The sequence below is a fragment of the Pantherophis guttatus genome, chromosome 4, assembly GCF_059756535.1.
Source record: "Pantherophis guttatus breed Tessera chromosome 4, ASM5975653v1, whole genome shotgun sequence".
In the NCBI taxonomy this organism is placed as follows: Eukaryota; Metazoa; Chordata; class Lepidosauria; order Squamata; family Colubridae; genus Pantherophis; species Pantherophis guttatus.
In genome coordinates, this window is record NC_142066.1 from 12,772,732 (window position 1) to 12,800,604 (window position 27,873).

A 27,873-nucleotide genomic window follows, 5' to 3' on the forward strand; every position below is an offset into this window, starting at 1 on the left:
CCATAATGAGTTTATTTGTTCTTGATTGAGAGGGAAGACGTAACAACGATCCTGAATAGTAAACCATGAGTCACACACATACACACATTCCAATATGCATTTTTATTACACTGTAAATGTTTTAATACACAATATTCAGAAGACGGTATAGTACATTAGAACAATGCAAGAAGTTGGGTTGATAAGCTGCGTAGATGTTTTTAAAAGCTGATCCACGAAAGATTTAAAAAGTGAAGCTGTTTTGTTTAAAAAATCCAAGAAGGCAATCGGGAAAGCTGGTAGTATGTTTCTATCCAGTCAAATATTGAAGTCCTAGATGATTCTTCCACAACATTCCAGTTACGTTCCCCCATTTTTCTTTCATTCCTAATAAAAAAAAAAAAAGAAGAGATATTTTTGGTTAACTGATAGAATTAGCATAACATCCCTTGTCCCAAAGACAGACCATTTTTAAACATTTGCAAAGGTAAAGGTTTCCCTGCCACTTGTGTCCGAAGATAATTTCTGTGGTCATGTGCCAGCATGGATATAACGTCAAAGGCGCATGGGACGTGTCCCTAGAAATTTAGACTTTTTTTATATTAACACGAAATTTAATTTAATTTAAGGGTTCCAATAGAAACCTTGTGAGGTAATTCGATCATTCAAATGTAATGAATTTCAACTTCCATTAAAAATATTACAGATCCGAACCAGACTGTGGTGTTTCTCTGTGTATTATATTCATACATATAATATATGTGGGTATATACACAATTTTGTAAAAGGGGCATGGTGGCTCAGTGGCTAAGACGCTGAGCTTGTCGATCGAAAGGTGGCAGTTCAGCGGTTCGAATCCCTACTGCCGTGTAACGGGGTGAGCTCCCGTTACTTGTCCCAGCTTCTGCCAACCTAGCAGTTCGAAAGCACGTAAAAAAATGCAAGTAGAAAAAGAGGGACCACCTTTGGTGGGAAGGTAACAGCGTTCCTTGCGCCTTTGACGTTGAGTCATGCTGGCCACATGACCACGGAGACGTCTTCGGGCAATGCTGGCTCTTCGGCTTTGAAACGGAGATGAGCACCGCCCCCTAGAGTCCGGAATGACTAGCACATATGTGCGAGGGGAATCTTTACCTTTTATTACACAATTTTGTATGTATTTGTTTAGTCATGTTTATGTAGTGCAGGGGTCTGCAACCTTAAATATTCAAAGAGCCATTTGGACCCGTTTCCCACAGAAAAGAAAATGCCGGGAGCCACAAAACCTGGGTGGGCGTGGCTAACTCGATGTCACTCACTTCCACCAGTCACATGACCCCCTAGCCACGCCTACCCAGCTGGTCATTAGGCAGTGAACAAGTGGTTAAAAATCACCGGGAACCTCAAAATCCTTTTGACATATCTCTATCTCCCCTCCCTCCCTCTTTTACCCCCTCTCCCTCTCTCCCTGTATCTCTCTATGTCTCTCTCTCTCCCCCTCTCTCTGTACCTCTCTGTTTCTGCCCTGGATACTTCTCCAATCCCCCGCCGTCGCCCTTACCTTCTCAAGCCAGGCGAGAAGTGACTGGGAGGGGAGGGAGAGGGGTGGGATCACCTGACAGGGAGACACAGCATAAGGCCCAAAGATCCACATGCAGCTCCTGAGCTGCAGGTTGCTGACCCCTGATGTAGTGTATATTGGAGGTGGTGACCCTTTGAGAGCTGTTTGCAGGAAATTTCATTTTAATTGTATGCCGATTAGTGTACATTCAAAGTGTTCAAAAGATTATTCTAAGTCTAAGCAGTGTTGTGGCCCGTACGCAGCCTGCATGGCTGGTGGCTGATTCGGACAGCGAGGAGGCTGGTGTGGTGCTGCGCCAGCAGCCTGTGCAGCTAGCGCTCAAGTCAGACAATGAGGCTGGAGAAGATGTGATGCCAGAGGCAGGGATTCAGCCAGGGCCTCCAGAACCTCCAGAAGCTCCCTTAAGTGAAGAGGATGAAGAGGAGGAGCCTCTTCTCGATGCACGGGTGCGCAGAGCTGCCAAAAGGCAGGAGTGGCTCTTCAGGAGGAGGTCTCCTCGAGAGTAAGGCTTGGGGCTAATCGGCCACTCCCTTAGCCTATTTAAGGAGGAACGCCAACTGAAGCAATTTGCAGGGAACAACTTCGTTCACTCTCCTTCGTGCCTTGATCTTAGTTCTTTGCAAATTGCTTCTGGGCTTTCTGACAATCATAGTAAGATTAAGATTATTCATTCTTTGGATTTTTGTAGGCTGTTAAGAAAATTAATTAACAGCCTTTGTTTGGAAAAAAAACTTATTTAATTTAGTAAACTAAGGTTTGTACAGACTTTGTGTGTGCTGTGTTCTTTGGGGTCCGTAGCTGGGGCAGAACAAGCAGCCACAAAGTCCATATTGAGAGAAGGCCACGCTACCTGTGGCTGTATAGCGATCGGGATCAATGGGAGCCCTAATTGGTTGAATTATTTTTAAGCCCATAACTCTAAGGACTGGAAACACACATACATGCCCATGTTCAGATGCCTATAGTCTAGAAATGGTTTAATCCAAGCTTCCAGGCTTGAGTTGCCCCAAAGTGAAACCATGGACATTAAGTGGATCTGTCCCCCTGCCCTAAAAGATCTGCTTACCTCATCTTGACCATGCCCAGAAGGTGAGTATTAGGTTGAGAGCAACGCTCTTGAAAAATATCAATCTCAGCCCCAATACAGTGAGAGAGAGAAGATTCAAATTTTCGTCTGAAGAAAAAGAAGAAGAAAAAAAAAAAGATAAATATCAAGATGTTCTATTTGGCTGTTGACATTGGTTGCTTATGATGTTTGATTACAGCCCTTTTACGATCTCTGAACTTCAACTCCCAGAATTCCTGAGCCAGCCATGCATGGCTAGCTCAGGAATTCTGGGACTTGAAGTTCCCAAATCATTAAAGGGCCATAAATTCCCCATATTCAATTGTGCCTTTTAAGAGTTCATGGCTGACTCGATGCTCCATGCTGAATCAAAAGTTACAGGTAGTCCTCGATTTACGACCACAATGGAGCCCAATATGTCTGCTGCTAAGTGAAACGTTTGTTAAGTCAGCTTGCCCCATTCTACGACCACTTTTGCCACCGTTGTTAAACGAGTCACCACAGTTGTTAAACTAGTAAAACTGTTGTGAAGTGAATCTATCTTCCCCATTGACTTTTTCAGGCAGCTGAATTTTGATCACGTGACCATGGGGATGCTACAACGATCCTGGGCTCCTGACTAACTTGACAGCTGTAAATTTGAGTGTCAAATAAACTTATTTATATAAAAGTTCACAGTTCTTGTCAGTGTCTCTGACTTCGTGTGGAAAACTGCCGCAAAATTCCCTCACATCTTCCAACTCTATTATTTTGATATCAGTTTTTACCAATGGTGGGTTGCTACCGGTTCGCCCCAGTTCGGGCGAACCGGTAGCAGCGGGAGGCTCCGCCCACCCACCCGGACATCTCTGCATGTGCACATGAGCGAACCAGTAGTGACTGAAATTGAAACCCACTACTGGTTTTTACCCACAATGAACATACCTGTTTCGAAAACTGGTTTATCGGACAGAGTTTCTGAACACGTAGCATCCCCTATAGCAACAATAACAACAACAACAACAATCATTAATGATTTTGCTTATGATAAAAGAAAAAAAAAACAAGAACGATTTCTGGAATGTTTTTGTCAGACGCCACCTGGATGATTGATGCTACGCTATGCTACTAGGCCTCAAGAAGCTATTTTGGTGACAATCTGCCATAAACTCAGGGGCCTGGTAGGCCGAGGGATGAAAGTTTATCATTCCACTCTGAATACCTTCTCAAGGTCAACGGCTTGGGAACAGAGCACAGTTACATTCCTCAGAAAACCCTTTCTAAAAAAAAACAATTTATTTTGCATTTTTTGGACTTAGAGGGACCAGCTATGGGAGGCGCCTTCAGAAAGGAAAAGTCACCCTGGGATTTTGCCGCATGAACTTTCAGTTCTGGCTTTGCATTATTGTATAGCCCTTGACTTCTAATAAACCATGCCTTTCTCATCCTCGATGGTGTTAAGTGTCGTTTTTGTTTTTTACTTAGAAGCTCACGCTGAGGCAGGGCTGACAGCTTTCCACATTTCGTGGTTTGCTCTCTTCTTTCTCCAACACACATAAAAATAAAACAGATGTCTTACAGCCGTGCTACAAGCAGGAGCAGCCGTTATATTTATGTGCCTTGAATTATGATGTCCACCTGAGATCCTTATCCTTATCCCCCTACTACTACTACTAGTAGTAGTAGTAGTAGAAGTACTTAGTGATAGTACTACTATTATTATTATTATTTAGTAGTAGTACTTAATACTAGTAGTACTAGTAGTACTTAGTAGTAGTAGTATTACTTAGTAGTAGTATGTAGTAGTAGTAGTAGTATGTAGTAGTAGTAGTACATAGTAGTTGTACTAAGTAGTAGTAGTAGTACTAAGTAGTAGTAGAGGGATAAGGACCTCCTGAGGCTGAGCTTGGGAAAAAAAAAATATTTTAGTGGTGGCACCTAATTTCTAGAATATCTTCAGCAGATAGGCTCACTTTATGCCTTCATAATGGTCTTCTGAAGATTAGGTGAAGATTTATCATTTCCCAAGCACTTCCAAAACCATTTGAAACTTTACTTATCTATTATTGTTTGTTATTAAATGTATTTGTCACCCACTTTAAAATTCGAGACGACTCTGAACATTATTGAATATTATTTCACTGCATTTATCTTTGCTATTTACTGTTTTTAAAACTAAACTTAAATTCTCCTTTTAACTAAAGAGGATAAATGATATTATTTTAGAAAATATGTGTGTCTGTATATCACACTTTGCATGGTAAAAACTTGTTGCATCACTCAGGGAAGTAAGAATTTAGGGCAGTTTAAACAATATAAGAAATACACATCTCAATAAACTCTGAGAAATCCTATTTGTTCCCACCTCTTTGTGCAAAACAGTTGCAGATTCCCACATCAAACTATAGATCACATCCTGGCCAGAGGTTGAGGGCATATACTAGTCTGGTTATCTGTCTGTCTGTCTGTCTGTCTGTCTGTCTGTCTGTCTGTATATATGTCTATCTCTCTCTCTCTCTCTCTCTCTCTCTCTCTCTCTCTCTCTCTCTCTCTATCTCTATCTATCTATCTATCTATCTATCTATCTATCTCTATCTCTAACTATCTCTATCATCTCTATATCTATCTATCTATCTATCTATCTCAATCTATCTCTATCTCTATCTACTGTATCTATCTATCTCTATCTCTAACTATCTCTATATCTATATCATCTCTATCTATCTATCTCTATCTCTATCATCTCTATATCTATCTATCTATCTCTATCTATCTCTATCATCTCTATAATCTATCTATCTATCTATCTATCTATCTATCTATCTATCTATCACTATCTCTAATTATCTATCTATCTATCTATCTATCTATCTATCTATCTATCTATCTATCTATCTATCTATCTCTATCTCTAACATCTCTATATCTATCTATCTATCTATCTATCTATCTATCTATCTATCTATCCACCCATGATGCTGTACTTCAATAGTTAGATCAGGGGTGAAATGCTCCCGGTTCGGACCAATTCGGCCGAACCGGTAGCAATGGCGGCCGGTGGTTTGGAGAACCGGTAGCGATGGTGGCCGGTGGTTTGGAGAACTGGTAGTGATGGCGGCCGGTGGTTCGGAGAACCGGTAGCGATGGTGGTGCGAGGCTCCGTCCACCCACCCAATCACTGTTTCTTACCCTCTGCGCATGCGCAGAAGGGTTTGCACATGCGCAGAGGATCCAAGTGCACATGCGCGGCACGTGCATTTCTTAACCGGTTGGGAAGGTAAGTAGATTTCACCCCTGGGTTAGATGGTCTAGACATTGCTATTTCAACACGGATCTTTTTGACATTTATATTTTATTGTGTTTTACTAATCTAACTCAAGTGTTAATATACATATTGCTAGTCCATGGATGGTATGCCATACGCTAAATGTATCTGCAAAACAGTTTGGAAATCTGCTGCTCTATTCTCAACTTTTCTGCAGCATGTCCAACAGATATATTCAACCAACCAGTGGTGAAATCTAAAATTTGTTACTACCAGTTCTGTGGGCGTGGCTTGGGGGGGTAATGTGACTGGGTGGGTGTGGCCAATTTTTTTTTTTAAAAAAAACCATTTTTTTGTAAAAAAAATGCTTTCAAAAGGCTCTGACGATCAGGCAACTCAGCTGGGATCGTCAGAGGCATTTAAAAGAAAAAAAAGGTTTTTTTTTTCTTTTAAATGCCTCTGACGATCCAAGCTGACTTGTCTGATTGGCGGAGGCATTTAAAAGAAAAAAAAGCCTCTGCCAATCAGGCAACTCAGCTGGGATCGTCAGAGGCATTTAAAAGAAAAAAAGAAGGTTTTTTTCTTTTAAAAGCCTTTGACGATCCCAGCTGAACCACGCAATCATCAGAGGCTTTTTTTTTTTTTTACTTTTAAAAGCATTTTTTCGGCCGAAGAGGTTGTAGAAAAAATGCTTTTAAAAGTAAAAAAAAAAAAAGCCTCTGATGATTGTGCGGCTCAGCTGGGCATGGGGGAGGGGGGGCAGGGATTTTTGCTACCAGTTCTCCGAACCACCCGCCTCCATCGCTACCGGATCGGGCGATCTGTTCCGAATCGGGAATATTTCACCCCTGCAACCAGCCCTCAGGAACCATAACAAAGGCAGCTATTATTGGTCTCCAAATTGGACTGGAGGAAGAAAGCTTTATTTTCGATATGGGTTCAGTGTGAATGCCAATATTTACATCGATTTTACCTTCTTTTTCAGCTTTGTAGGTGTCGCCTCGGTGAATAGCAGAGCATTGAAACTGATTCTTATTTTTGCTCCAAATGACAACTCCAAGACTGGCCGATTCTTTATTGCCGTCTTCTTTCACAACCACGGCAGAGTCATTGACTGCTTCAGGTGCCAAACTACTATTAAACTTCACGTCGATGGGACCTGGTGAATAGTCAGTAATGAGGCAAGCGGCTAAGTTGCTTTCTTTTTCTTTGGGCTTCAGCTGGTAGACAGAAGGATTTGAATTCGCGAGATCTACAATAAAAAACAAAAACATACATTGCTCAATTCTGAGACCTGAATAGCTTGGAAAACACATACAGGTAGTCCTAGACCAGTGATGGCTAACCTTTTTGCCATCACATGCCAGGAGGGGGGGCGAGGTGGGGTCGCACATGCGTGCATGTGCCCACACCCATTATTTTATATGCTCTGCCCCCACGCATGCGTGTGCGACCACCCCCCCTGCTCCCCCTCTCCTGGCACACGATGGCCCAGTAGGTCCATTTTTCTTTCTCACCTGGCTCCAGGGCCTCTCTAGGAGTCTGGGGAGGGCGAAAACAGCTTTCCCCAACCCCCCCGGAGGTCTCCGGAGGCCGAAAACAGCCCATTTAACAATTTCTGGAAGTTGTCATACGGGCTGTTTTTGGCCTCCGGAGGATCTCCAGGGAGGTGAGGAAGGCTGTTTTCGCCCTCTCCAGACTCCTAGAAAGGCCCTGGAGGCTGGGGACAGCAAAAAACGGGCCTTCCAATCCCACTGGAAGTTGTTAAACTGGCCGTTTTCGGCTTCCGGAGGACCTCCAGGGGGGGGGCATTTTCACCCTCCCCAGACTCCTAGAGAGGCCCTGGAATCAGGTGAGAAATAAAAATGGGCCTCCCCCCACCTCAGGCCCTCCGGAGGCAGGAAACAGCCTGTTTCCCTACTTCTGGTGGGCCCAGAAGACCCAAAAATCAGCTGGCCAGCACGCGCATGCACGCCAGAGCTGAGCTTGAGTGCCCACTGATATGGCTACACATGCCACCTGTGGCACGCGTGCCATAGGTTCGCCATCACAATCCTAGACTGTTCATTTAGCGACCATTTGAAGTGACAACGGCACTGGAAAAAGTAACCTACAACCAGTCCTCCCACTTACAACGGTTACAACATCTCCACAGTCAGCAAAACTTTGGGCACTGAGGAACTGGCACGTATTTTACAACAGTTGCACGTGGGCGTCGCATAACTGCCATTTGCTTCTATTTAAATGGGTGTCCACTAGGCAGTTACTACCAGTTACTACTATTGAGCGAGGTACTGCATATACTGTACCTGTGCATTTTGTTTTTCTTGCCTATAGAGTAAGATATTTTGGCAAGCCTAGTAACAGGCAGGTAGGTCTGGATTTAAAGAACCAGCAGGTAAATTCCAGGGGTTCAAGGTTGATATGGACTTGTTCTCTTTGAAATGCAACCTGCCCATGTAGCCTTGTCAATATTCTCTGGAATTTAAGGAGTTTCTTAACTAATTTAGCAGGGGATTCATCTCTCAAGACATGAATAGATTGACTTTAAGGATTAAAGATAGGGAAGAGATAGAGTATTATAGAATATTGAACTGTTTCTATTATTGGTTGGAAAAGAGATATAAAAGATAAAAGCGTTATGATTATATTTAAAAATTTGATAAGCAGAATTTTGTTTCAGTAAGGAAATATTAAAATGGTTTGTATAAAGATCAAGATAGAAGAAAGTTCCTTTTTTGGAAGAAGAAGAAGGACTGAAGATAACACCGAGATGTCACAGGGAGGGGTCGACAGATGTACTAAATGTTTGTTCATTTTTATAAAAAATAATAAAAAGTTATATACAAAAAAAAAAGAGACATGTCTATACCTGAAATCCGAAGAAATTTTTTATTTTGTCTTCTTTAGCTTTTTAACGATAGGTGCCATTTATATCAGCCTCCTGAGGCATCAGCCGTTATGAAACTCAGTGGTATAAATTCTGTCTTTTACTCCGCTTCTCTCTTTTGCTAAAACTGTTCCAATTCTGACCCTTTTGTCATTATTTATTTATTTATTTATTTATTTATTAGTTCGATTTTATATGCCGCCCTTCTCCGGAGACTCAAGGCGCCTTACAATGCATTAAGCCTTCATAATTTTGTATATACCTGCTTAGTAAGGCTTTTGGGCCCCCCCAAGCATTGTTCTTTTTTTATACAAAGTCAGCTTATTGCCCCCACAAACCGGGTCTTTCATTCTCCTGGGCAAAAAGGGGGCCCTCAGGAAAACCTATTTATTTATTTTGTTTATATTTCTTATTTCTTAACCTTCTTATCTTCCCTCAGAGAAGGGTTGTGTACAATGGCGTTCGATCAGAATAGAGATTCGTTCATTCAAAATAGAATTAATAAAAGTAACATTAAAAACAGAATGAATGTCAGATTCAAAGTTTTCAAAAATGTAAAAATAACATGATAAAATGTCAAAAGGTGAACAATGGCAAGATGGAGGAGGTTTGGTAGTTGTTAATACAGGTAGGGGGGAGGTTGTCATGGGGCCTCCATTTCCCCACCACCATCCCCCCCCCGGTCTGGGGACCTCACGCAGGCCCGTGCCATTAGATTTTGACCACTTGCATTGAGTATCCATTGCACAAATCTACAGTTCAAATACAACCACAAGCCCAAAAACTCAACGTATATCTATTTTGACTTGCACACTTTTTTTTTTGTTTTCCAACACAAGCTAATAACTTCTGCAAACGCTTGCAAAACTTTCCAAAACTAATTTCAGAGAAAAAAAACCCGCAAAGCTTACGCCTCCCTGCTTGTGGGCTTTCATCTGATGCTATCGTTTTATGACTAAGAGCTCACAATCTGAGCAGTAGTAGCTTGTCTTCCTGCCTTTCCTGCTGTTGTATTCATTTAGTGACTGAGCTGAAGAATAATGACCTTAAAGAAATCTGCATTAAGTTTGGACCCAAATCTCCATTCGCTCTGCAGAAGGATCAACAACCTAAAAACCAGAGTTACAGAATACAAAATAACAAGAGTTGGAAGGGTCCTTGGAAGTCTTCTGGTCCAAGCAGGAGAACCTATACCAGTGATGGCTAACCTTTTTGCCATCGTGTGCCAGGAAGGGGGGGGCGGGGGAGGTTCATGTGCATGCGTACCCACACCCATAATTCTATGCGCCCTGCCCCGCGCATGCGACCCTCCTCCTCCCCACTCCTAGCACGTAATGGCCCGGTAGGCCTGTTTTTCTTTCTCATCTGGCTCCAGATCCTCTCTATGCATCTGGGGAGGGCAAAAACAGCCTTCCCCACCCCCTCAGAGGCCCCCCGGAGGCCCAAAACAGCCCGTTTCCCAACTTCTGGTTGGACAGGAAGTGACTTTTTTGCTGTCCCCAGCCTCCAGAGACTCTGGCGCATGCGCGCCGGAGCTGAGCTGGTGTGCCAGGTGACACGGCTCTACATGCCGCCTGTGCCACACGTGCCATAGGTTCACCATCATGGACCTATACCATACTGGACAGATAGCTGTCCAATCTCTTCTTATAAACTTCCAGCATTGGAGCACTGTTCGATTAGCTGTGCAATCTCTTCTTAAAAACCTCCAGTGTTGGAGCAACCACAACTTCTGGAGGCAAGTTGTTCTACTGATTAAAAGTTCTCACAGACAGCAAATTTCTCCTTAATTCCAGGTTGGACTTCTCTTTATTAATCTTCCATCCTTTACTGCTTGTCTTGCCCTCAGGTGCTTTGGAGAATAGGTTGAACTCCTCCTCTCTGTGACAGCCCCTCATATATAGCAGTTTTCCAATATTTGAAGTATTGTCACAGAGAGGAGGGAGGTCAACCTACAGTAGCGGCCAAAATTGTGAAAACCTTTTGGGAAAAGTGTATTTTTGAAGTTTGATGGCTAATAACACCACTTTTTTTTTTTTTGAGTTTCAAGATAATCATATTCCATTGCTGGAATGGCCTGGGAGTAGCCCAGACCTTAACCCAATTGAAAATCTATGGAGCCGATTAAAGAAGCAACCGAGCAATAAAACCCAGTTAATAGAAGCAATCATTCAATCTTGGTTTCACATTCTAAAAGCTGCAGAACTAAAAGACTTGGCTCACTCCATGGGAAAACGTTGTAAGGCCGTAATCCATGCTAAAAGTTACCCAACTAAGTATTAACTGACATGGTGATAATTTTTGTCTATCTCGTTTTTTTCTATGGTGATAATTTTTATATATCTTTTTTTTCTATGTGTTTCACTTTTCTTCTTATACTGTAACTGCTATTCTAATAGCAAATCCCTCATAAAAGTTACTGAATTACATTCTTGATTAAATTATCTTTCCATTGATATATAATTTTATGGTAGTACTCCAAAAAAAGTGGTGTTATTAGCTAGTTTTAGAAAATACACTTTTCCCAAAAGATTTCCACATTTTTGGCCACTACTTATTCTTCAAAGACCTGAGGGGAAGACAAGAAGGAAGAAATTCCAGTAAGATCCTGAATTATACAGTCTTATTTGTAACTGGGTAACTGGATGTGACTTAACAGTATAACTTACTAAGTGCAAAATTCTTAGGGTTATGGTATCTGAACTCTGGAAATCTTTAAAGAAACCTACCAGGAATACCAGTAAAATTACTGAATTGGTGGGATCTGGAGGAAGAACAACATGGTCCCAGTGTTAATTTAAATAAAAACTGTATTGAGATGAACCCAGATCTTGGATACCTATCGTAATATCATAAAATTCTTCTCCATCCAATTATCCGCCTGATCCGCCAGTTGCGTCCCTTTCTGGATCAGGACTCCTTACACATGGTCACTCATGCCCTCGTCACCTCCCGCCTGGACTACTGTAATGCTCTCTACATGGGGCTCCCCTTGAGGAGCACCCGGAGGCTCCAACTGGTCCAGAATGCGGCCGCACGGGTGGTTAGGGGAGCGACGTGGCGTTCCCATGTAACACCTCTCCTGCGCGAGGTGCACTGGCTTCTGGTGGTCTTCCGGGTGCGCTTCAAGGTCTTGGTTACCACCTTTAGAGTGCTCCATGGCTTAGGACCTGGGTACTTACGAGACCACCAGTAGCCTCTCACCGGCCAGTACGCTCCCATAGAGAGGGGCTCCTCAGGGTGCTGTTGGCCAAACAGTGTCGACTGGCAGCCCCCAGGGGGAGAGCCTTCTCTGTGGGGGCACCTGCCATTTGGAACGAGCTCCCCCCGGAGATACGGAGGATCCCGGATTTACGCACTTTCCACCGTGCCCTCAAGACCTTTTTATTTCAACAGGCTGGCCCGGCCTAACTTCCTTTTAATTGTTAATTTTAAATTTCTTTTAAAATAATAGGGGTATTTTAATTGTTTGGGCCAAATTATTTAATGTGTTTTTACATTGTTTTTTAAATTTTGTATTATGTGTGTTTTATCTTTTGGCTGTTCACTGCCCTGAGTCCTTCGGGAGTAGGGCGGTATATAAATAAAATAAAATCTAAGTTACCACAGGCTTTGTTTACACTGTCTGAAAATTCTAGAGTTGAGGCCCAACAAATATGGTGATATCTTACTACATGAAACCCCAAGGTTTGAAGGTTTGAAATCAATCACATGACCAACATGTAAAAGTAGTCAAATTATCCCCCTGCCAATAATGCATTTAACTTATACAATAGGAAAAGTACAGAATGGCTCAAAGTGTAATTCTTGAAAATGCACTTGACAAAGTGTCAGTGAAATTGGACAGCTGAGGAAGGGAGTGAGTGAGTGAGTGAGTGAGTGAAAGAGAGAAAGAGAGAAAAGAAAGAAAAGAAAGAAAGAGAAGAAAGAGAGAGAGAGAGAGAAAGGAGAAAAAAGAAAAGAAGAAAGAAAGAAAGAAAAGAAAAAGAGAGAGACAGAAAGAAAGAGAGAAAGAGAAAGAAAAGAAAAGAAAGAAAGAAACAGAGAAGAAAGAGAGAAGAAAGAGAGGGAGAAAAGAAAGAAACATAGAGAGAGAGAGAGAGAAAGAAAAGAAAGAAAGAAAGAGAAAGGGAGAAAAAGAAAGAAACAGAGAGAAAGAAAGAAAAGAAAGAAAGAGAAAGGGAGAAAAAGAAAGAAAGAAGCAGAGAGAGAGAGAAAGAAAGGAAAAAAAAGAAAGGAGAAAGAAAGAAAGAAAGAAAGATCTTACCAGGAAGAACTATAAGTTTAGTTCCACCACCAAACTGAAAATTCCAAGTATCCTATTGAACACTATGAGAAATGTCTTTACAGCAGGGCAGCCTTTTACACCCCTGCTTATCTTGGTGGTGATTGTCTTCACCATGGAAAGTCCTTCACGCTCCCAGCAACACCGACAGGGCAAGCCACAAGTATATACAAAATTCAGAGAAAACTCCACTCTCTAGTACTGATGAGGTTACCTAGTTGGGTGGTGAAATGTCTGCAAGAAAACCACCAAGCTCAGAGGGCACCAAGAACCCCACAAAAGTCCCCATTGTCCCCTAAAGTGCCTTGGTAGTACAGTGGTCTAAGGCACCCTGTTATTAAGCTGGTTATTAAGACCAGCTGCCTGCAATTACTGCAGGTTCGAATCTCGCCAAGGCTCAAGGTTGACTCAGCCTTCCATCCTTTCTAAGGTAGGTAAATTGAGGACCCAGTTTGTGGGGGCAATAAGCTGACTTTGTATAAATATACAAAAGAATGAAGGCTATTGCTGAGCGCATTGTAAGCCGCCCTGAGTCTCCGGAGAAGGGCGGCATATAAATCAAATTAAAAAAATAATAATAATAAAGAAGCACGTTCAAACATTTTCATCTTACCAGGGATGACAACAACTGTGGTCCCACTTCCAAAGTGAGTTTTGACCGAGTACTGTAGCACTACAAGGAACGCCTTTACAAAATGGCCTTCTTTGCTAGTTTCCAAACCCTGATAACTGATCTGTTTATGAATTCGGACCAGTAAGTCCTACATCTAATCTTCGTTACAATACTAAATTACCTCCACCTCCCATAGATATTGCTTCCCCTAAAACAGGGGTGAAATGCTCCTGGTTCGGACCGGATCGCCCGATCCGGTAGCGATGGAGGCGGGTGGTTTGGAGAACCGGTAGCAAAAATCCCTGCTCCCCCCCATGCCCAGATGAGCCGCACAATCATCAGAGGCTTTTTTTTTTTTTAACTTTTAAAATCATTTCTTCTACAACCTCTTTGGGCAAAAAAATGCTTTTAAAAGTAAAAATAAAAAGCCTCTGATGATCGTGCGCCTCAGCTTGGATTGTCAGAGGCATTTAAAAGAACCCCCCCCCCTTTTTTTTCTTTTAAATGCCTCTGACGATCCCAGCTGAGTTGCCTGATCGGCAGAGGCTTTAAAAAGCCTTTTGAAAGCATTTTTTACAACCTCTTCGCCGAAGAGGTTGTAGAAAAAATGGTTCTAAAAGTAAAAAAAAAAAATTGGCCACGCCTACCCAGTCACAATTCCCCCCCCCACCAAGCCACGCCCACAGAACCGGTGGTAACAAATTTTAGATTTCACCACTGCCCTAAAATGTCAATTATTTTTTATGTTGTAAGCTGTCCAGAGTTTTTTTGGTACAAGATGGACAACAAATAAATTTTTATCAACAAACAAATAAATGAACAAACAAACAAATAAATTCCCTCTTTCTTTTTTTTAAAAAAGAAAAGAGACTTAAACAGACTCTTGTGAAAAAAAAGAAAAAAAGTGTGGGACAAGCTAAACGAAGGCCTTTAAAAAAAAAAAAAAAGAGGACATGCTTTGCTGCAGAACCGTCTTCTTTTCTTTTTTCTACATTTTCTGTACCTTCCTAAACATTCCCAAGCATTAAATAAATGTTCCTGTGTTGATTATGTGCAGCACCTGAATTCAGGGTGAGAAACAATCCCACCCAATTCTCATTAAATGTGAGAAAAAAACCACCCTTTCCCCCCTCCTGTTTCACACCATTTTTTTTTATTTTTTTGCACATTTTACACTTGAATTAAATGTGTCACCCGTTTAATTCAACTGTAAAATGTGCAAAAAAAAAAAAAAAAAAAGGAGTTAACAATCTTGGACGGTGTACCCCAATTCAGAAAATACATAGAATCATAGAATTCTAAAAGTTTTGTTCCTTTCCCACCACACCCCAGATTGGACTTTACATATATTTTTTTTTAATTTGATTTATATGCCGTCCTTCTCCGGAGACTCAGGGCGGCTTACAATGCGTTAAGCAATAGCCTTCATACTTTTGTATATTTATACAAAGTCATCTTATTGCCCCCACAAACTGGGTCCTCAATTTACCTACCTTAGAAAGGATGGAAGGCTGAGTCAATCTTGAGCCTGGTGAGACTCGAACTTACTTTAATTGCAGACAGCTGGTGTTAAATTACAGTGCCTTGTCCGCAGAGCTATCTAGGCTCCTGATTATATTGCACTATAATTTATTTATTTTTTTAAATTTGATTTATATGCTGCCCTTCTCCGGAGACTCAGGGCGGCTTACAATGCGCTAAGCAATAGCCTTCATTCTTTTGTATATTTATACAAAGTCAGCTTATTGCCCCCACAACTGGGTCCTCAATTTGCCTACCTTAGAAAGGATGGAAGGCTGAGTCAACCTTGAGCCTTGGCGAGATTCGAACCTGCAGTAATTGCAGGCAGCTGGTCTTAATAACAGGGTGCCTTAGACCACTGTACTACCAAGGGTCCTATACTCCTAATATTCCCCTTATCTGCTTTTTTGAAAACATATGAATGCAATTTAAAGATTTATTCCCCCAAATTACTGGTTTTTGGGGATGCATCTTGAATAAACTGTCCCTGATCACAACTTTCATTTTGTCAGTATCATAGCTCTTTTTTTTTTTGGATAAAATGGCAGGATATGTTATTTTAAATTGCACAATACCAAGCTGGAGGTTATTTTATCAGCATAGATCTGTTGAACTCTGGTGCTGGAGAAGACTCCTGCGAGTCCCTTGGACTGCAAGGCGATCCAACCAGTCAGTCCTAGAGGAGATCAACCCTGATTGCTCTTTAGAAGGCCAGATCCTGAAGATGAAACTCAAATACCTTTGGCCACCTAATGAGAAGGAAGGACTCACTGGAGAAGAGCCTAATGCTGGGAAAGATTGAGGGCAAAAGAAGAAGAGGACGACGGAGAACGAAGTGGCTGGATGGAGTCACTGAAGCAGTCGGCGTGAGCTTAAATGGACTCCAGAGGATGGAGGAGGACAGAAAGGCCTGGAGAATCGTTGTCCATGTGGTTGCAATGGGTCGGACACGACTTTGCAACTAACAACAACATGTTTCAATGGAGCTAATTGGGAATCAACATAGTCCTAAAGCGAAATTACCAGTTTGTATGCTACAGAGTAAAAATAATTATAATGATGTTCTCAAGTAAAAGATAGGATTAATGGAAGTAGGATTTCCTTAGAGAGTTTCTTAGGTTTATTCCTTCAATATGGTATGTATAAAAATGTCAACTTACCCGGATGAATTACTAATCTGGTGCCACTTCCAAATTGAATACTCCATCCACTACCTGTGTAACACTATGACACTTTCCTTTACAAAATGCCAACCTATAGAAAGAGCTCCAGAACATTTTTTGGTCTTCCCTTCAAGATATTATATAGTTTTACATTAAAGGTTTGCCATTTTTGGCGTTAGAATGTCGCTCTTCAAACTTTTAACTATTGCATCCCTTATTTTTACTCCATAAATATGTTTGCTGCAATAACATGTTTCAAGGACTCTAACCTATGGCCTTCTCTCTTCTTTTCAACAGTTTCGCATCGGTAATCCATACTTATACATTTTCTCTCTCTTATCTTAGTATATCTTAGAAATAATAGAAATAGCAATAATAGAAATTTCTATTACTATTCTAATAGAAATAGAAATAATAGAAATAGGAATAATAGAAATAGAAAAGATTCGACTAGACCTTGGAGGACTTCTAATCCAACCCCCTTTTTAGGCAGGATACCCTACACCACTTCAGACAAATGGTTATCCAATCTCTTCTTAAAAACTTCCAGCATTTACAACTTCTGGAGGCAAATTCTTCCACTGATTAATTGTTCTGTCAGGAAATTCCTCCTTAGTTCTATGTTGCTTCTCTCTTTGCTTAGTTTCCACCCATTGCTTCTTGTCCTGCCCTCAGGTGCTTTGGAGAACAGCTTGACCTGCTCCTCTAATTTTCTCTGGATAATTAGTCGTGCCATGTACTGGAGTCTTATGGGAAATGGTGGCAGATAAATGCAAGAAACAAATAGGGAAAGGCTATTGAATGATGGTTGCTATGATGGCTGATGACTACAGACTGTTGAATCTATCACTCTTATTCTGGGATCCATTAAAATGGGAAAATGGGAAGGGAAGAGGAGGGAAGGGAAAAAAGAGGGAAGGAAGGAAAGAGACGGGAATGAGAAGAACGAAGGGAATGATGCATCAAACACCATGGTTGCTCTTAAACATGCTTGGGTGTGAGAACAATACTTAAGCAACTGAAATTCATAAAGGGTAAAAGCTAAAACTAATGAAACTACAACTTCCTTAGGATATTTCTGAAATGTATTCCTTAAATATGGCATGTATACAAATATGGACTTACCAGGGTAAACCACTAGCTTGGTGCCACTTCCAAATGTAATTTTACCCCATGCACTACTGTCACACTGTGATACCATCCTTTACAAAATGGCAACCTTTAGGAAAAGGTTTGTAGGTTTACAAGCCTCTTCCTAAAGGTTTAGGAGAGGAATAGGACAGAGCAGAGGAGAGCAGAGAATAACAAAGTTGGAAGGGACCTTGGAGGTTTTCTAGTCCAACCCTCTGCTCAGGCAGGAAACCCTATACCCGTGATGGCGAACCTATGGCACGGGTGCCACAGGTGGCACGGGGACTCATATCTGTGGGCACACAAGTGTTGCCCTAGCTCACCTCCAGTTCATTTGTGTGCGCCGGCCAGCTGATTTCCAGGTCTTCTGGGCCCACTGGAAGTCGGGATATGGGCGTTTCCGGCCTCCAGAAGACTCCAGGGGTTGGGGAAGGCCGTTTTCACCTTCCCCAGGCTCCTAGAAAGCCTCTGGAGCTTGGAGAGGGTGAAAAACGGGCCTACCAGGCCCACCGAGCCATCGCGTGCCAAAAGTGGGGGGACCGCAGGAGGGGTCACACGGGCATGCGTCGGGGGTGGCGCATTGAAGTATGGGTGTGGGCACACACACACGCGCGATCCCCCCGCTTTTGGCACATGACGGCAAAAAGGTTAGCCATCACTGCCCTATACCATTTCAGACAAATGGCTGTCCAATCTCTTCTTAAAGCTTCCAGCATTTACAACTTCTGGAGGCAAGTCGTTCCACTGATTAATTGTTCTAACTGTCAGGAAATTTCTCCTTAGTTCTAAGTTGTTTCTCTCCTTGATAAGTTTCCACCCATTGCTTCTTGTCCTGCCCTCAGATGCTTTGGAGAACAGCTTGACCTGGTCCCCTAATTTCCTCTAGATAATTAGTCGTGCCATGAGCTTGGCGTCCACTAATATCACTAGAAAAATACGAAGCCACGATACTTACATGGTTTCACCATTAAAAAAGTTCCTTTACCAAAGATGACTTTATAGTCAGGGGCACAGTGATCCCAAAGCTTACAAAACCCCCAGAGCTCATTCATCCTTCACTCCTGATGTTTTAATAGGATCAGTGAAGAATAAGAAGGGTTCGAACGAATCCCATATGATTTTTGAATTCTACAAATCTTTACATAATAACTACAAGGCGACTAGTATCCATATTAAAAAGAAAACTCTTAAGAGGTACTCAGTATATCAGTAACCGTCTGTAGCAAAAGTGAATGTCATTTTGGAGTAGTGGTTAAGGCATCAGGCTAGAAACTGGGAGAAGGCTGTGAGTTGTAGACCCGCTGGGGCCAGTCACTTTCTATCAGCCCTAGGAAGGAAACAATGGCAAGCTACTTCTGAAAAACTAAAGGGAATTGTCCAGGCAGTCTCTGAGATTCAGACACAATTGAGTGAAAGGGGGAATAAAAAATACACAATGTTGATTGAGCTCCATGCATAGAAGGCAGGTAAAATTAGTACTGGAGTCTAATGGGAAGTGGTGGCAGATAAATGCAACAAACAAATAAGGAAAGGCTATTGCATGATGGCTGCTATAATGGTTGATGACTACAGACTGTTGAATCTATCACTCTTATTCTGGGGTCCATTAAAATGGGAAGGGGAGGGTAGGAAAGGGAAAAAAGGGAAGGAAGGAAGAAGGAAAGAAGGCAGGAGATGGGAATGAGAAGAACGAAAGGAAGGGGAGGGAAGAAGGGAAGGAACGAAGAAGGAAGGAGATGGGAATGAGAAGAGGGGAGTGGAGGAAAGGGAGGTGAGGGAAGGGAAGCAAGAGGGAAGGAAGAAAGAAGGAAGGAAGGAGATGAGAGTGAGAAGAAGGAAGGGAAGGGAAGGGAACGGAAGGGAAAAAAGAGGAGAAAGGTAGGTAGAGGAAGGAAGGAGATGGATATGAGAAGAACGAAGGGGAGGGAAGGGAAGGAAGAAGGAAAGAGATGGGAATGAGAAGAGGGGAGGGGAGGGAAAAAGAGGGAAGGAAGAAGGAAGGAAGGAAGGAGATGAGAAAGAAAAATGAAGGGCAGGAATGGGAAGGGAAGGGAAAAGAAAAAAGGGAGGGAAGGAAGGAAGGGAGGAAGGAAGGAAGGAAGGAAGGAAGGAAGGAACAGAAATTGAAACATAGGGAAGGGGGGAAGGGAAGGGAAGGGAAAAACATTAGCCTATTCTCAAGAATTTACTGATCAACTGAAGAAACCAATGTCTTATAAATTAACATCTTGGCTATTTCCTCTCATCTCAGTGTATTTGCACAGGACAGAGCAAAACTACATTTGGCACAGAATGCTGGTGTGTGTGTGTGCAGAAAATGGAAACTATCTTACTACATTTGCAAAATAAATAAATAAATAAGGATGTTAAGAAGAGAGAGAGAGAGAGACAGAGAGAGACAGAGAGAGAGAGAGAGAGAGAGAGAGAGAGAGAGAGAGAGAGAGAGAGAGACAGAGACAGAGAGACAGAGAGAGAGAGAGAGAGACTTACTTGGGGTCACGACTAGTCTAGTCCCACTTCCAAATACTGGCTTCCAGCCACTGCCCTCCCCACAGTGTTTTCAGCCTTGGCAAAAACTTCCCAGACCCAAGAAAGGCAGTGAATGCAGATGGTATGCAACAGTTGGATGGATGGACGATCAATTCAGAGGGAAAACTTTAAGGCCTGTGGACATCCCAATCTAACAGCTAATTGTAAGCTAATAAAGTTGTCCTGGATGAAAAGTATGAAGTTATCTACCAATGAGTGCTAACAGGCCTTCATCATGTTGGAATAAAAGAATAGATTTGTTGATAAATACATAGGGTAGGAAATCCTCACTTCTATCCCAACCTTCAAAGGGGAGAGAGGGCGGGGTAGGGAGGGAAGGAGAGAGACACAGAGAGAGACAGAGACAGAGACAGAGAGACAGAGAAAGACAGAGGGAGACAGATACACAGAGAGAGAGACAGGGAGAGAGAGAGAGACAGAGACAGAGACAGAGACAGAGAGACAGAGAAAGACAGAGGAGACAAACACAGAGAGAGACAGGGAGAGAGAGAGAGAGAGAGAGACAGAGACAGAGACAGAGACAGAGAGACAGAGAAAGACAGAGGGAGACAGACACACAGAGAGACAGGGAGAGAGAGACAGAGACAGAGACAGAGAGACAGAGAAAGACAGAGGGAGACAGACACACAGAGAGAGAGACGGAGAGAGAGAGAGAGAGAGACAGACAGAGACAGAAACAGAGAGAGAGAGAAAGACAGAGGGAGACAGACACACAGAGAGAGACAGGGAGAGAGAGACAGAGACAGAGACAGAGAGACAGAGAAAGACAGAGGGAGACAGACACACAGAGAGAGACAGGGAGAGAGAGACAGAGAGACAGAGAAAGACAGAGGGAGACAGACACACAGAGAGTGAGACAGGGGGAGAGAGAGAGAGAGGGGGAGGGAGGGAGGGAGGGAGGGAGGGAAAGAGAGAGACAGAGACAGAGAGAGACAGAGACAGAGACAGAGACAGAGAGATAGAGAAAGACAGAGGGAGACAGACACACAGAGAGAGAGACAGGGAGAGGGAGAGAGAGAGAGAGGGAGGGAGGGAGGGAGGGAGGGAGGGAGGGCGAGAGAGAGAGAGAGAGAGAGAGAGAGAGAGAGAGAGAGAGAGAGAGAGAGAGAGAGAGAGAGTCATTGCCCAGAGGATCGTTGGTTGCCCTCTTGACTCTTTGGAAGAGCTTTATAGCTCCCGCTACCTTAAGAAAGTTCAAAACATTCTTAAAGATCCATCTCATCCTGGGCACCCCTTTTTTTTTGAACTATTACCATCTGGCAGACGGTACAGGACAATAAGAACAAGGACAAATAGGCTGAAAAATAGCTTCTATCCCAGAACAATAACCATATTGAATTTTATGGTATAGTGCAATATTGGCTTTTCAGTTTCAATTATATAGAATGTAAAGGATGTATGTTTGTGTTTTTATTTTTATAGTTATAAAGTACACCGAAGACGGCATTTAATTTCGTTGTACCATGTGCAATGACAATAAAGTAAACTAAACTAAACTAAACTAAACTAAAATTAATATTAGGGAAGGACTGTTTTGAGCTGACCACAGGGACAAAAATAAAGAAATAAAACTTACTTGGCATTACGGCCAGCCTAGTCCCACTTCCAAAGATTACCTTGTCACCAAAACTAGACACAGTGTTTTCCGCCTTGACAAAAATACCACCCTTCCTTTTTGCATCAGAATTATGCCTTCCTTTTAAAAAGCTAAGTCTTTAGACCTTCGGAATAAAATGTGAAGGATTGTGGATATTGGAAATATGAATCGTTTTGACGTCTACACCTATATATTTTTTTTTCTTTTGGACTCTGGTTTTTTCCCTGGAGGTGTGAATCCATCCTTTCCATCCCATAATTTCCAGACTTTTTTCAAACGTTTCCAGACTCTTCCTTCCTCTGCCTTCCAATTTATCAGTTCACCAAAAGCCTCTATAAATATATTAAATCACAGTGTCTTTAAAGAGCTAAGGCTTCATTGTATCCTGCAATTCTATATACACTGATCATTTAGTAAGCCCTATTGCATTCAGAACTCCTTATTTCTGTGTCTACAGAGAATGAGCAGGTTGATTTGTTACTGCCTTTTTTTCAAAGAATTTTGAAAATGGAGGAAAAAGCCCTTGATTCTAAGATTAGTACAGTAGATGAGTATTTTTTTTTTTTGCTTACGTTTTTAAAATTTTATTTCCAAAGTTAAAATACAAAAATATAGGGGGAGGGGGGAATCAAGAAACAAACTTAACATGTGGGCATTTTTAATTTCTTACTATTTTCCATTTGGTCAGCCCAATGACTTTCTTTTTTTCTTCTTTCTTTCTTTCTTTCTCTCCCTCCCTTTTCCATCTTTCCTTTCTTCCTTTCTCTCTCTCTTTCTTTCCCTCTCCCCTCCCTTTTACCTTCCTTCCTTTCTCTCCCTCCCTTTTCCTTTCTTCTTTCTTTCTTTCTTTCTTTCTTTCTTTCCCTCTCCCCTTCCTTTCCCTTCCTTCCTTCCTTTCTCTCTCTTTCTTTCTCTCTCCCCTCCCTTTTACCTTCCTTCCTTTCTTTCTCCCCCTCCCTCCCTCCCCCTCCCTTCTTTCTTTCTCTCCCTCCCTTTTTCTTTCTTCTTTCTTCTTTCTTTCTTTCTTCCTTCCTTTATCTCTTCCTTCCTTCCTTTCCCTCTCCCCTCCCTTTTCTTTCTTTCTTTCCTTCCTTCTTTCTCTCTTTCTTTCCCTCTCCCCTCCCTTTTCCTTTCTTTCTTCCTTCCTTCCTTTCTCTCTCTCTCTTTCTTTCTCCCTCCCCTCCCTTTTACCTTCCTTCCTTTTTTTTCTTTCTTTCTTTCTCTCCCTCCTCTTTCTTTCTTTTTTCCTTTCTTTCTTTCTTTCTTTCTTTCTTTTCCTTTCTTTTTCCTTCCTTCCTTCCTTTCTTTGAATTGATGGAGAGCTTCTGCCCTTTAGGATCAACCCTCCATAGTAAAGGAACCAAAATAGATAAAGATAATTATGGTGGAGGGAAAATCATAAACAAATAAATAAATACTAGCAAAATAGACACATCGATTAAGAAAAATTAAAAGGGGGAAAGCTATTTTTATAGAAACAGAGCAAACTTACGTGGTTGGACAACTAATTTTGTCCCTGAACCAAATACCAGTGTCCGAAGTTCACACAGTGATTTCTCCTTTACCATAAACATATGCAAGGCTACAGCTATGGCTGTAGGTAGATTACACATGCACACTTTAAGTGCACATTTTAAGGAAGGCTGGTCCTTAATTTGATGAAAAGAAGAGGAAAGGAGAGGAAAGTTCAGAAAACTTCAAATGCTAAGGTTGAGAAACACTGGATAGATTTTTCTCGACGCTGCTCTAGACTTTAGGATTTAAGATGTCAAGGATGGCAGCTACTAGAAATCTGAAGGAGACTCTAGAAAGAGTGCAGAGATCTGCAACAAAGATGATTAGGAGACTGGAGGCTAAAACATATGAAGAACGATTGCAGGAACTGGGTATGTCTAGTTTAATGAAAAGGACTAGGGAAGACATGATAGTAGTGTTCCAATATCTCAGGGGCTGCCACAAAGAAGAGGGAGTCAAACTATTCTTCAAAGCACCTGAGGATAGGACAAGAAGCAATGGGTGGAAACTAATCAAGGAGAGAAGCAACTTAGAACTAAGGAGAAATTTCCTGACAGTTAGAACAATTAATCAGTGGAACAACTTGCCTCCAGAAGTTGTGAATGCTCCAACACTGGAAGTTTTTAAAATGAGATTGGATAACTATTTGTCTGAAGTGGTGTAGGGTTTCCTGCCTAAGCAGGGGGTTGGACTAGAAGACCTCCAAGGTCCCTTCCAGCACTGTTATTCTAATATTCTGTAGAGTGGATAACTTATTTGCAATGCTGTGTCCGAAGTTGATAATGTCTAGACCACTGACCACTGCATTAAATTCTCCTCCTTGGTTATTAACCCACATTGGCTTGGCTACACAGGAAGAATCAACTGTACTAATTATCCAGCAACTAAGACACACTGTCCCCATGATCAGAAAAACAACATTATGTGGATGAGGGAACACTGAGTAGAAATATCAATTCGAAAAAGAGTGTCTCATCAATAGAAGAGAATATTTGTAGCTCAGAGTTGAACTGTGAGGTTCTTGGTGCTCAGTGAACTGACGGTATTACCTAATTTGGTAATGAAATGTCTGCAAGGAAACCACCAAGCTCAGAGAGCACAAAAAATCCCACATAGTCTTTCATTGTTGATCATCTTCAAAGATCTCTAGAACTTCAGGCCCCTTCTCACTTTTTTCCCTCTCTTTCTCTCTCACCAGTGAAACCAGATCGTAAAATTTAATTTAATGTATATCATGATATCATTATTTCATCATTCATGAATGGTTCAATTTCTTCTATGTCTTGAAGCTAAAAATCTGAGAAGCAGAGTAATAGAGTTGGAAGGGAGCTTGGAGGTCTTCTAGTCCAATCCCCTGTTCAAGCAGGAGACCCTATACAATTTCAGACAAATGGTTGTCCAACCTCTTAGAAACCTCCAGTGATGGAGCACCCACAACTTCTGAAGGCAAGTCATTCCACTGATTTATTGTTCTCACTGTCAGAAAATTTCTCCTTAGTTCTAGGTTGCTTCTCTCCTTGATTAGTTTCCATCTATCGCTTCGTGTCCTGCCTTCAGGTTCTTTGGAGAATAGGTTGACTCCCTCTTCTTTGTGGCAGTCGCTTTCGATATTGGAACAGTGCTATCATGTCACCCCTAGTCCTTCTTTTTATTAAAAGCATCCCTTCTAATTCTCCAATGGAAGAACAACTATACATTCCTATTAAAAGTTATATCACTGTCACACCCTAAGAACTTATAAAGCGATAGTATAATTTATCTATGGGGAATCTAGCATAGTAGGGAACAGAACAATTGCTTGTTTATTTACCAGGTTATATATAGAATAGAATAGAATAGAATAGAATAGAATAGAATAGAATAGAATAGAATAGAATAGAATAGAATAGAATAGAATAGAACAGAACAGAACAGAACAGAATAGAATAGAATAGAATAACAGAGTTGGAAGGGACCTTGGAGGTCTTCCAGCCCAACCCCCTGCTTAGGCAGGAAACCCTACACCACTTCAGACAAATGGTTGTCCAACCTCTTCTTAAAAACTTCCAGTGTTGGAGCATTCACAACCTCTGGAGGCAAGTTGTTCCACTGATTAATTGTTCTGTCAGGAAATTTCTCCTTAGTTCTAAATTGGTTCTCTCCTTGGTTAGTTTCCACCCGTTGCTTCTTGTCCTGCCCTCAGGTGCTTTGGAGAATAGGTTGAGTCCCTCTTCTTTGTGGCAGCCCCTGAGATATTGGAAGACTGCTATCATGTCTCCCCTAGTCCTTCTCTTCATCAAACTAGACTACCCAGTTCCTGCAACCGTTCTTCGTATGTTTTAGTCTCCAGTCCCCTAATCCTCTTTGTTATAATTCAAGGGTTGAACATAATTCAACGGTTGTGTAAACCCACACGTGGACGAACCGTTTTGGTTGCTTAATACTTCTTGACATAGCGCTGACCATCTTTCAAGTCATAGTCATTTTTCCTCAACTGAAAATAGTGAGACCAGAATTGAATCTGGATTATTTTTTTTTTCAAAGCACGCTCCTCCACATGTCACTACATGGTGGGATGGGATAAACAAAGAAAGGACCCTCTTGAACTGACTTTGTTGTTGTTAGTTGCGAAGTCGTGTCCGACCTATCACGACCTCATCAACAACATTCCTCCTGGCCTTCCTGTCCTCTACTATCCTCTGGAGTCCATTTAAGCTCACACCTACTGCTTCAGTGACTCCATCCAGCCACCTCGTTCTCTGTCATCCCCTTCTTCTTTTGCCCTCAATCTTTCCCAACATTAGGCTCTTCTCCAGTGAGTCCTTCCTTCTCATTAGGTGGCCAAAGTCTTGAACTGACTACAAAGCATAAATAAAAGGATGAAGCTTACCTGGCCTTACAACCAGCCTAGTCCCACTTCCAAAGATCACCTTACTGTATCCAGTATTAGACACAGTGCTTCCTGCCTTGACAAAAACAGGTTCTTCTCCCAAAGATGCTTTTCCAAAAAGGCAGCTGGACTTTCTAGGGTTTTTTTCCCCTCCTTGAAAACATGTTGCTTTTCATCCCAGAAAAAGCTTCTTATCCTGCCTTCAGGTTCTTGGATGCTTTTTTTGGATGAGAATTGAAATGTTTTCAAGGGGAAAAAAAACCCCAAGGAAATCCAGTTTTTCTTTTGAAAAGCACTATTGGGACAACCATGAATCGGGTGATTGAGAATCTCCATAGATAACACATCCTCCTATTTGTATCAGCAAGTATAGCTTCCTTTTGAAAAGCTAAATCTCTGGGATAAAAAATATTGAGCACTGTCACTTGTAATTATCTCCCAAAAGGAATTGGGAGGGGGGAAGAGAGAGGAGATTAAAATATGGCAACAGATTAAAAAAAATGGTAACAGAAATTAAACAATATTATAGCAATAACACTTAGACTTATATACCGCTTCACAGTGCTTTACAGCCCTCTCTAAGCGGTTTACAGAGTCAGCCTATGGCCCTCAACAATCTGGATCCTCATTTTACCCACCTCGGAAGGATGGGAGACTGAGTCAACCTTGAGCCTGGTGAGAATCGAACTGCCAAATTGCTGTCAGCTGGCAGTCAGCAGAAGTAGCCTGCAGTCCTGCACTTTAACTACTGTGCCACCTCGACTCTTTATAGATGGATTCAACCCTTTATTTATTTATTTATTTTATTTTATTTATTGGTTCGATTTATATGCCACCCTTTTCCAGAGACTCAGGGCGGCTTACAATGCGTTAAGCAATAGCCTTCATACTTTTGTATATACCTGCTTAGTAGGGCTTTCGTCCCCCACCTCCAAGTGATGTTCTTTTTTTAAATTTTTTATATAAAGTCAGTTTATTGCCCCCACAAACCGGGTCCTCATTTTACCTACCTCGAAAGGATGGAAGGCTGAGTCAACCTTGAGCCTGGTGAGATTTGAACTTGCAATAATTGCAGGCAGCTGGTGTTACTTAACAGTGCTTTAGTCTGCTGTGCCACCAAGGCTCTTGAAAGTAGACGTATAATATTTCCACAGGTCCATTTTCATATCAGTTATCTAATATTCTTAATTTCTTACTATTTTCCATTTGTTCAGCTCAATGACCTACCTTCCTTCCTTCCTTCCTTCCTTCCTTCCTTCCTTCCTTCCTTCCTTCCTTCCTTCCTTCCTTCCTTCCTTCCTTCCTGGATAAAAATATTGAGCACTATCGCTTGTAATTATCTCCCAATTTGGGGTGGGGGAGGAGGAGATTAAAATATGGCAATGACTGGATAGAAATGTCAAGATTCCCAAATCTTATCATGATACTGTATTTTCCTGCTGATAACAGAAATTAAACAATATTATAGATGGATGCAACTCTTGAAAGAAGACATATAATATTTCCACTGGTCCATTTTTGTATCAGTTATCTAATGGCATTCACTCTCAATTTTTACGAGATCAATCATTTTCTGCACATTTAAGCTTAGTGCAATTGCCACCCTTCAGGTAGCGTGGCTGCACTTTACATATTACTTTCTAGTTTATTTATCACATGTATGTATTTTTATGTCAAATGTATGTAATTACATGAATGCCTGAATACATGCACACAAAAAAAGGAAAATTAATGTTAGGAAAGGACTGTTTTGAGTTGACCACAGTGTCAAGAATGAAGAGAGAAAACTTACTTGGCATTACAACCAGCCTAGTCCCACTTCCAAAGATCACCTTGTCGGCAAAGTTAGACACAGTGCTTTCCGCCTTGACAAAAACATCCTTTCCTTT

General features: G+C 41.7%; 1 gene segment (V, D, J or C); it reads right to left on the bottom strand.

Moving 5' to 3' along the window:
- Window positions 1-83: 83 nt before the first annotated feature.
- Window positions 84-27,873, bottom strand: LOC117658786 (T-cell receptor alpha chain constant-like). The segment is given in 5 exon segments: window positions 84-366; window positions 2,607-2,714; window positions 3,531-3,581; window positions 6,824-7,102; window positions 27,777-27,873. Coding segments are annotated over 4 exon segments (444 nt in total).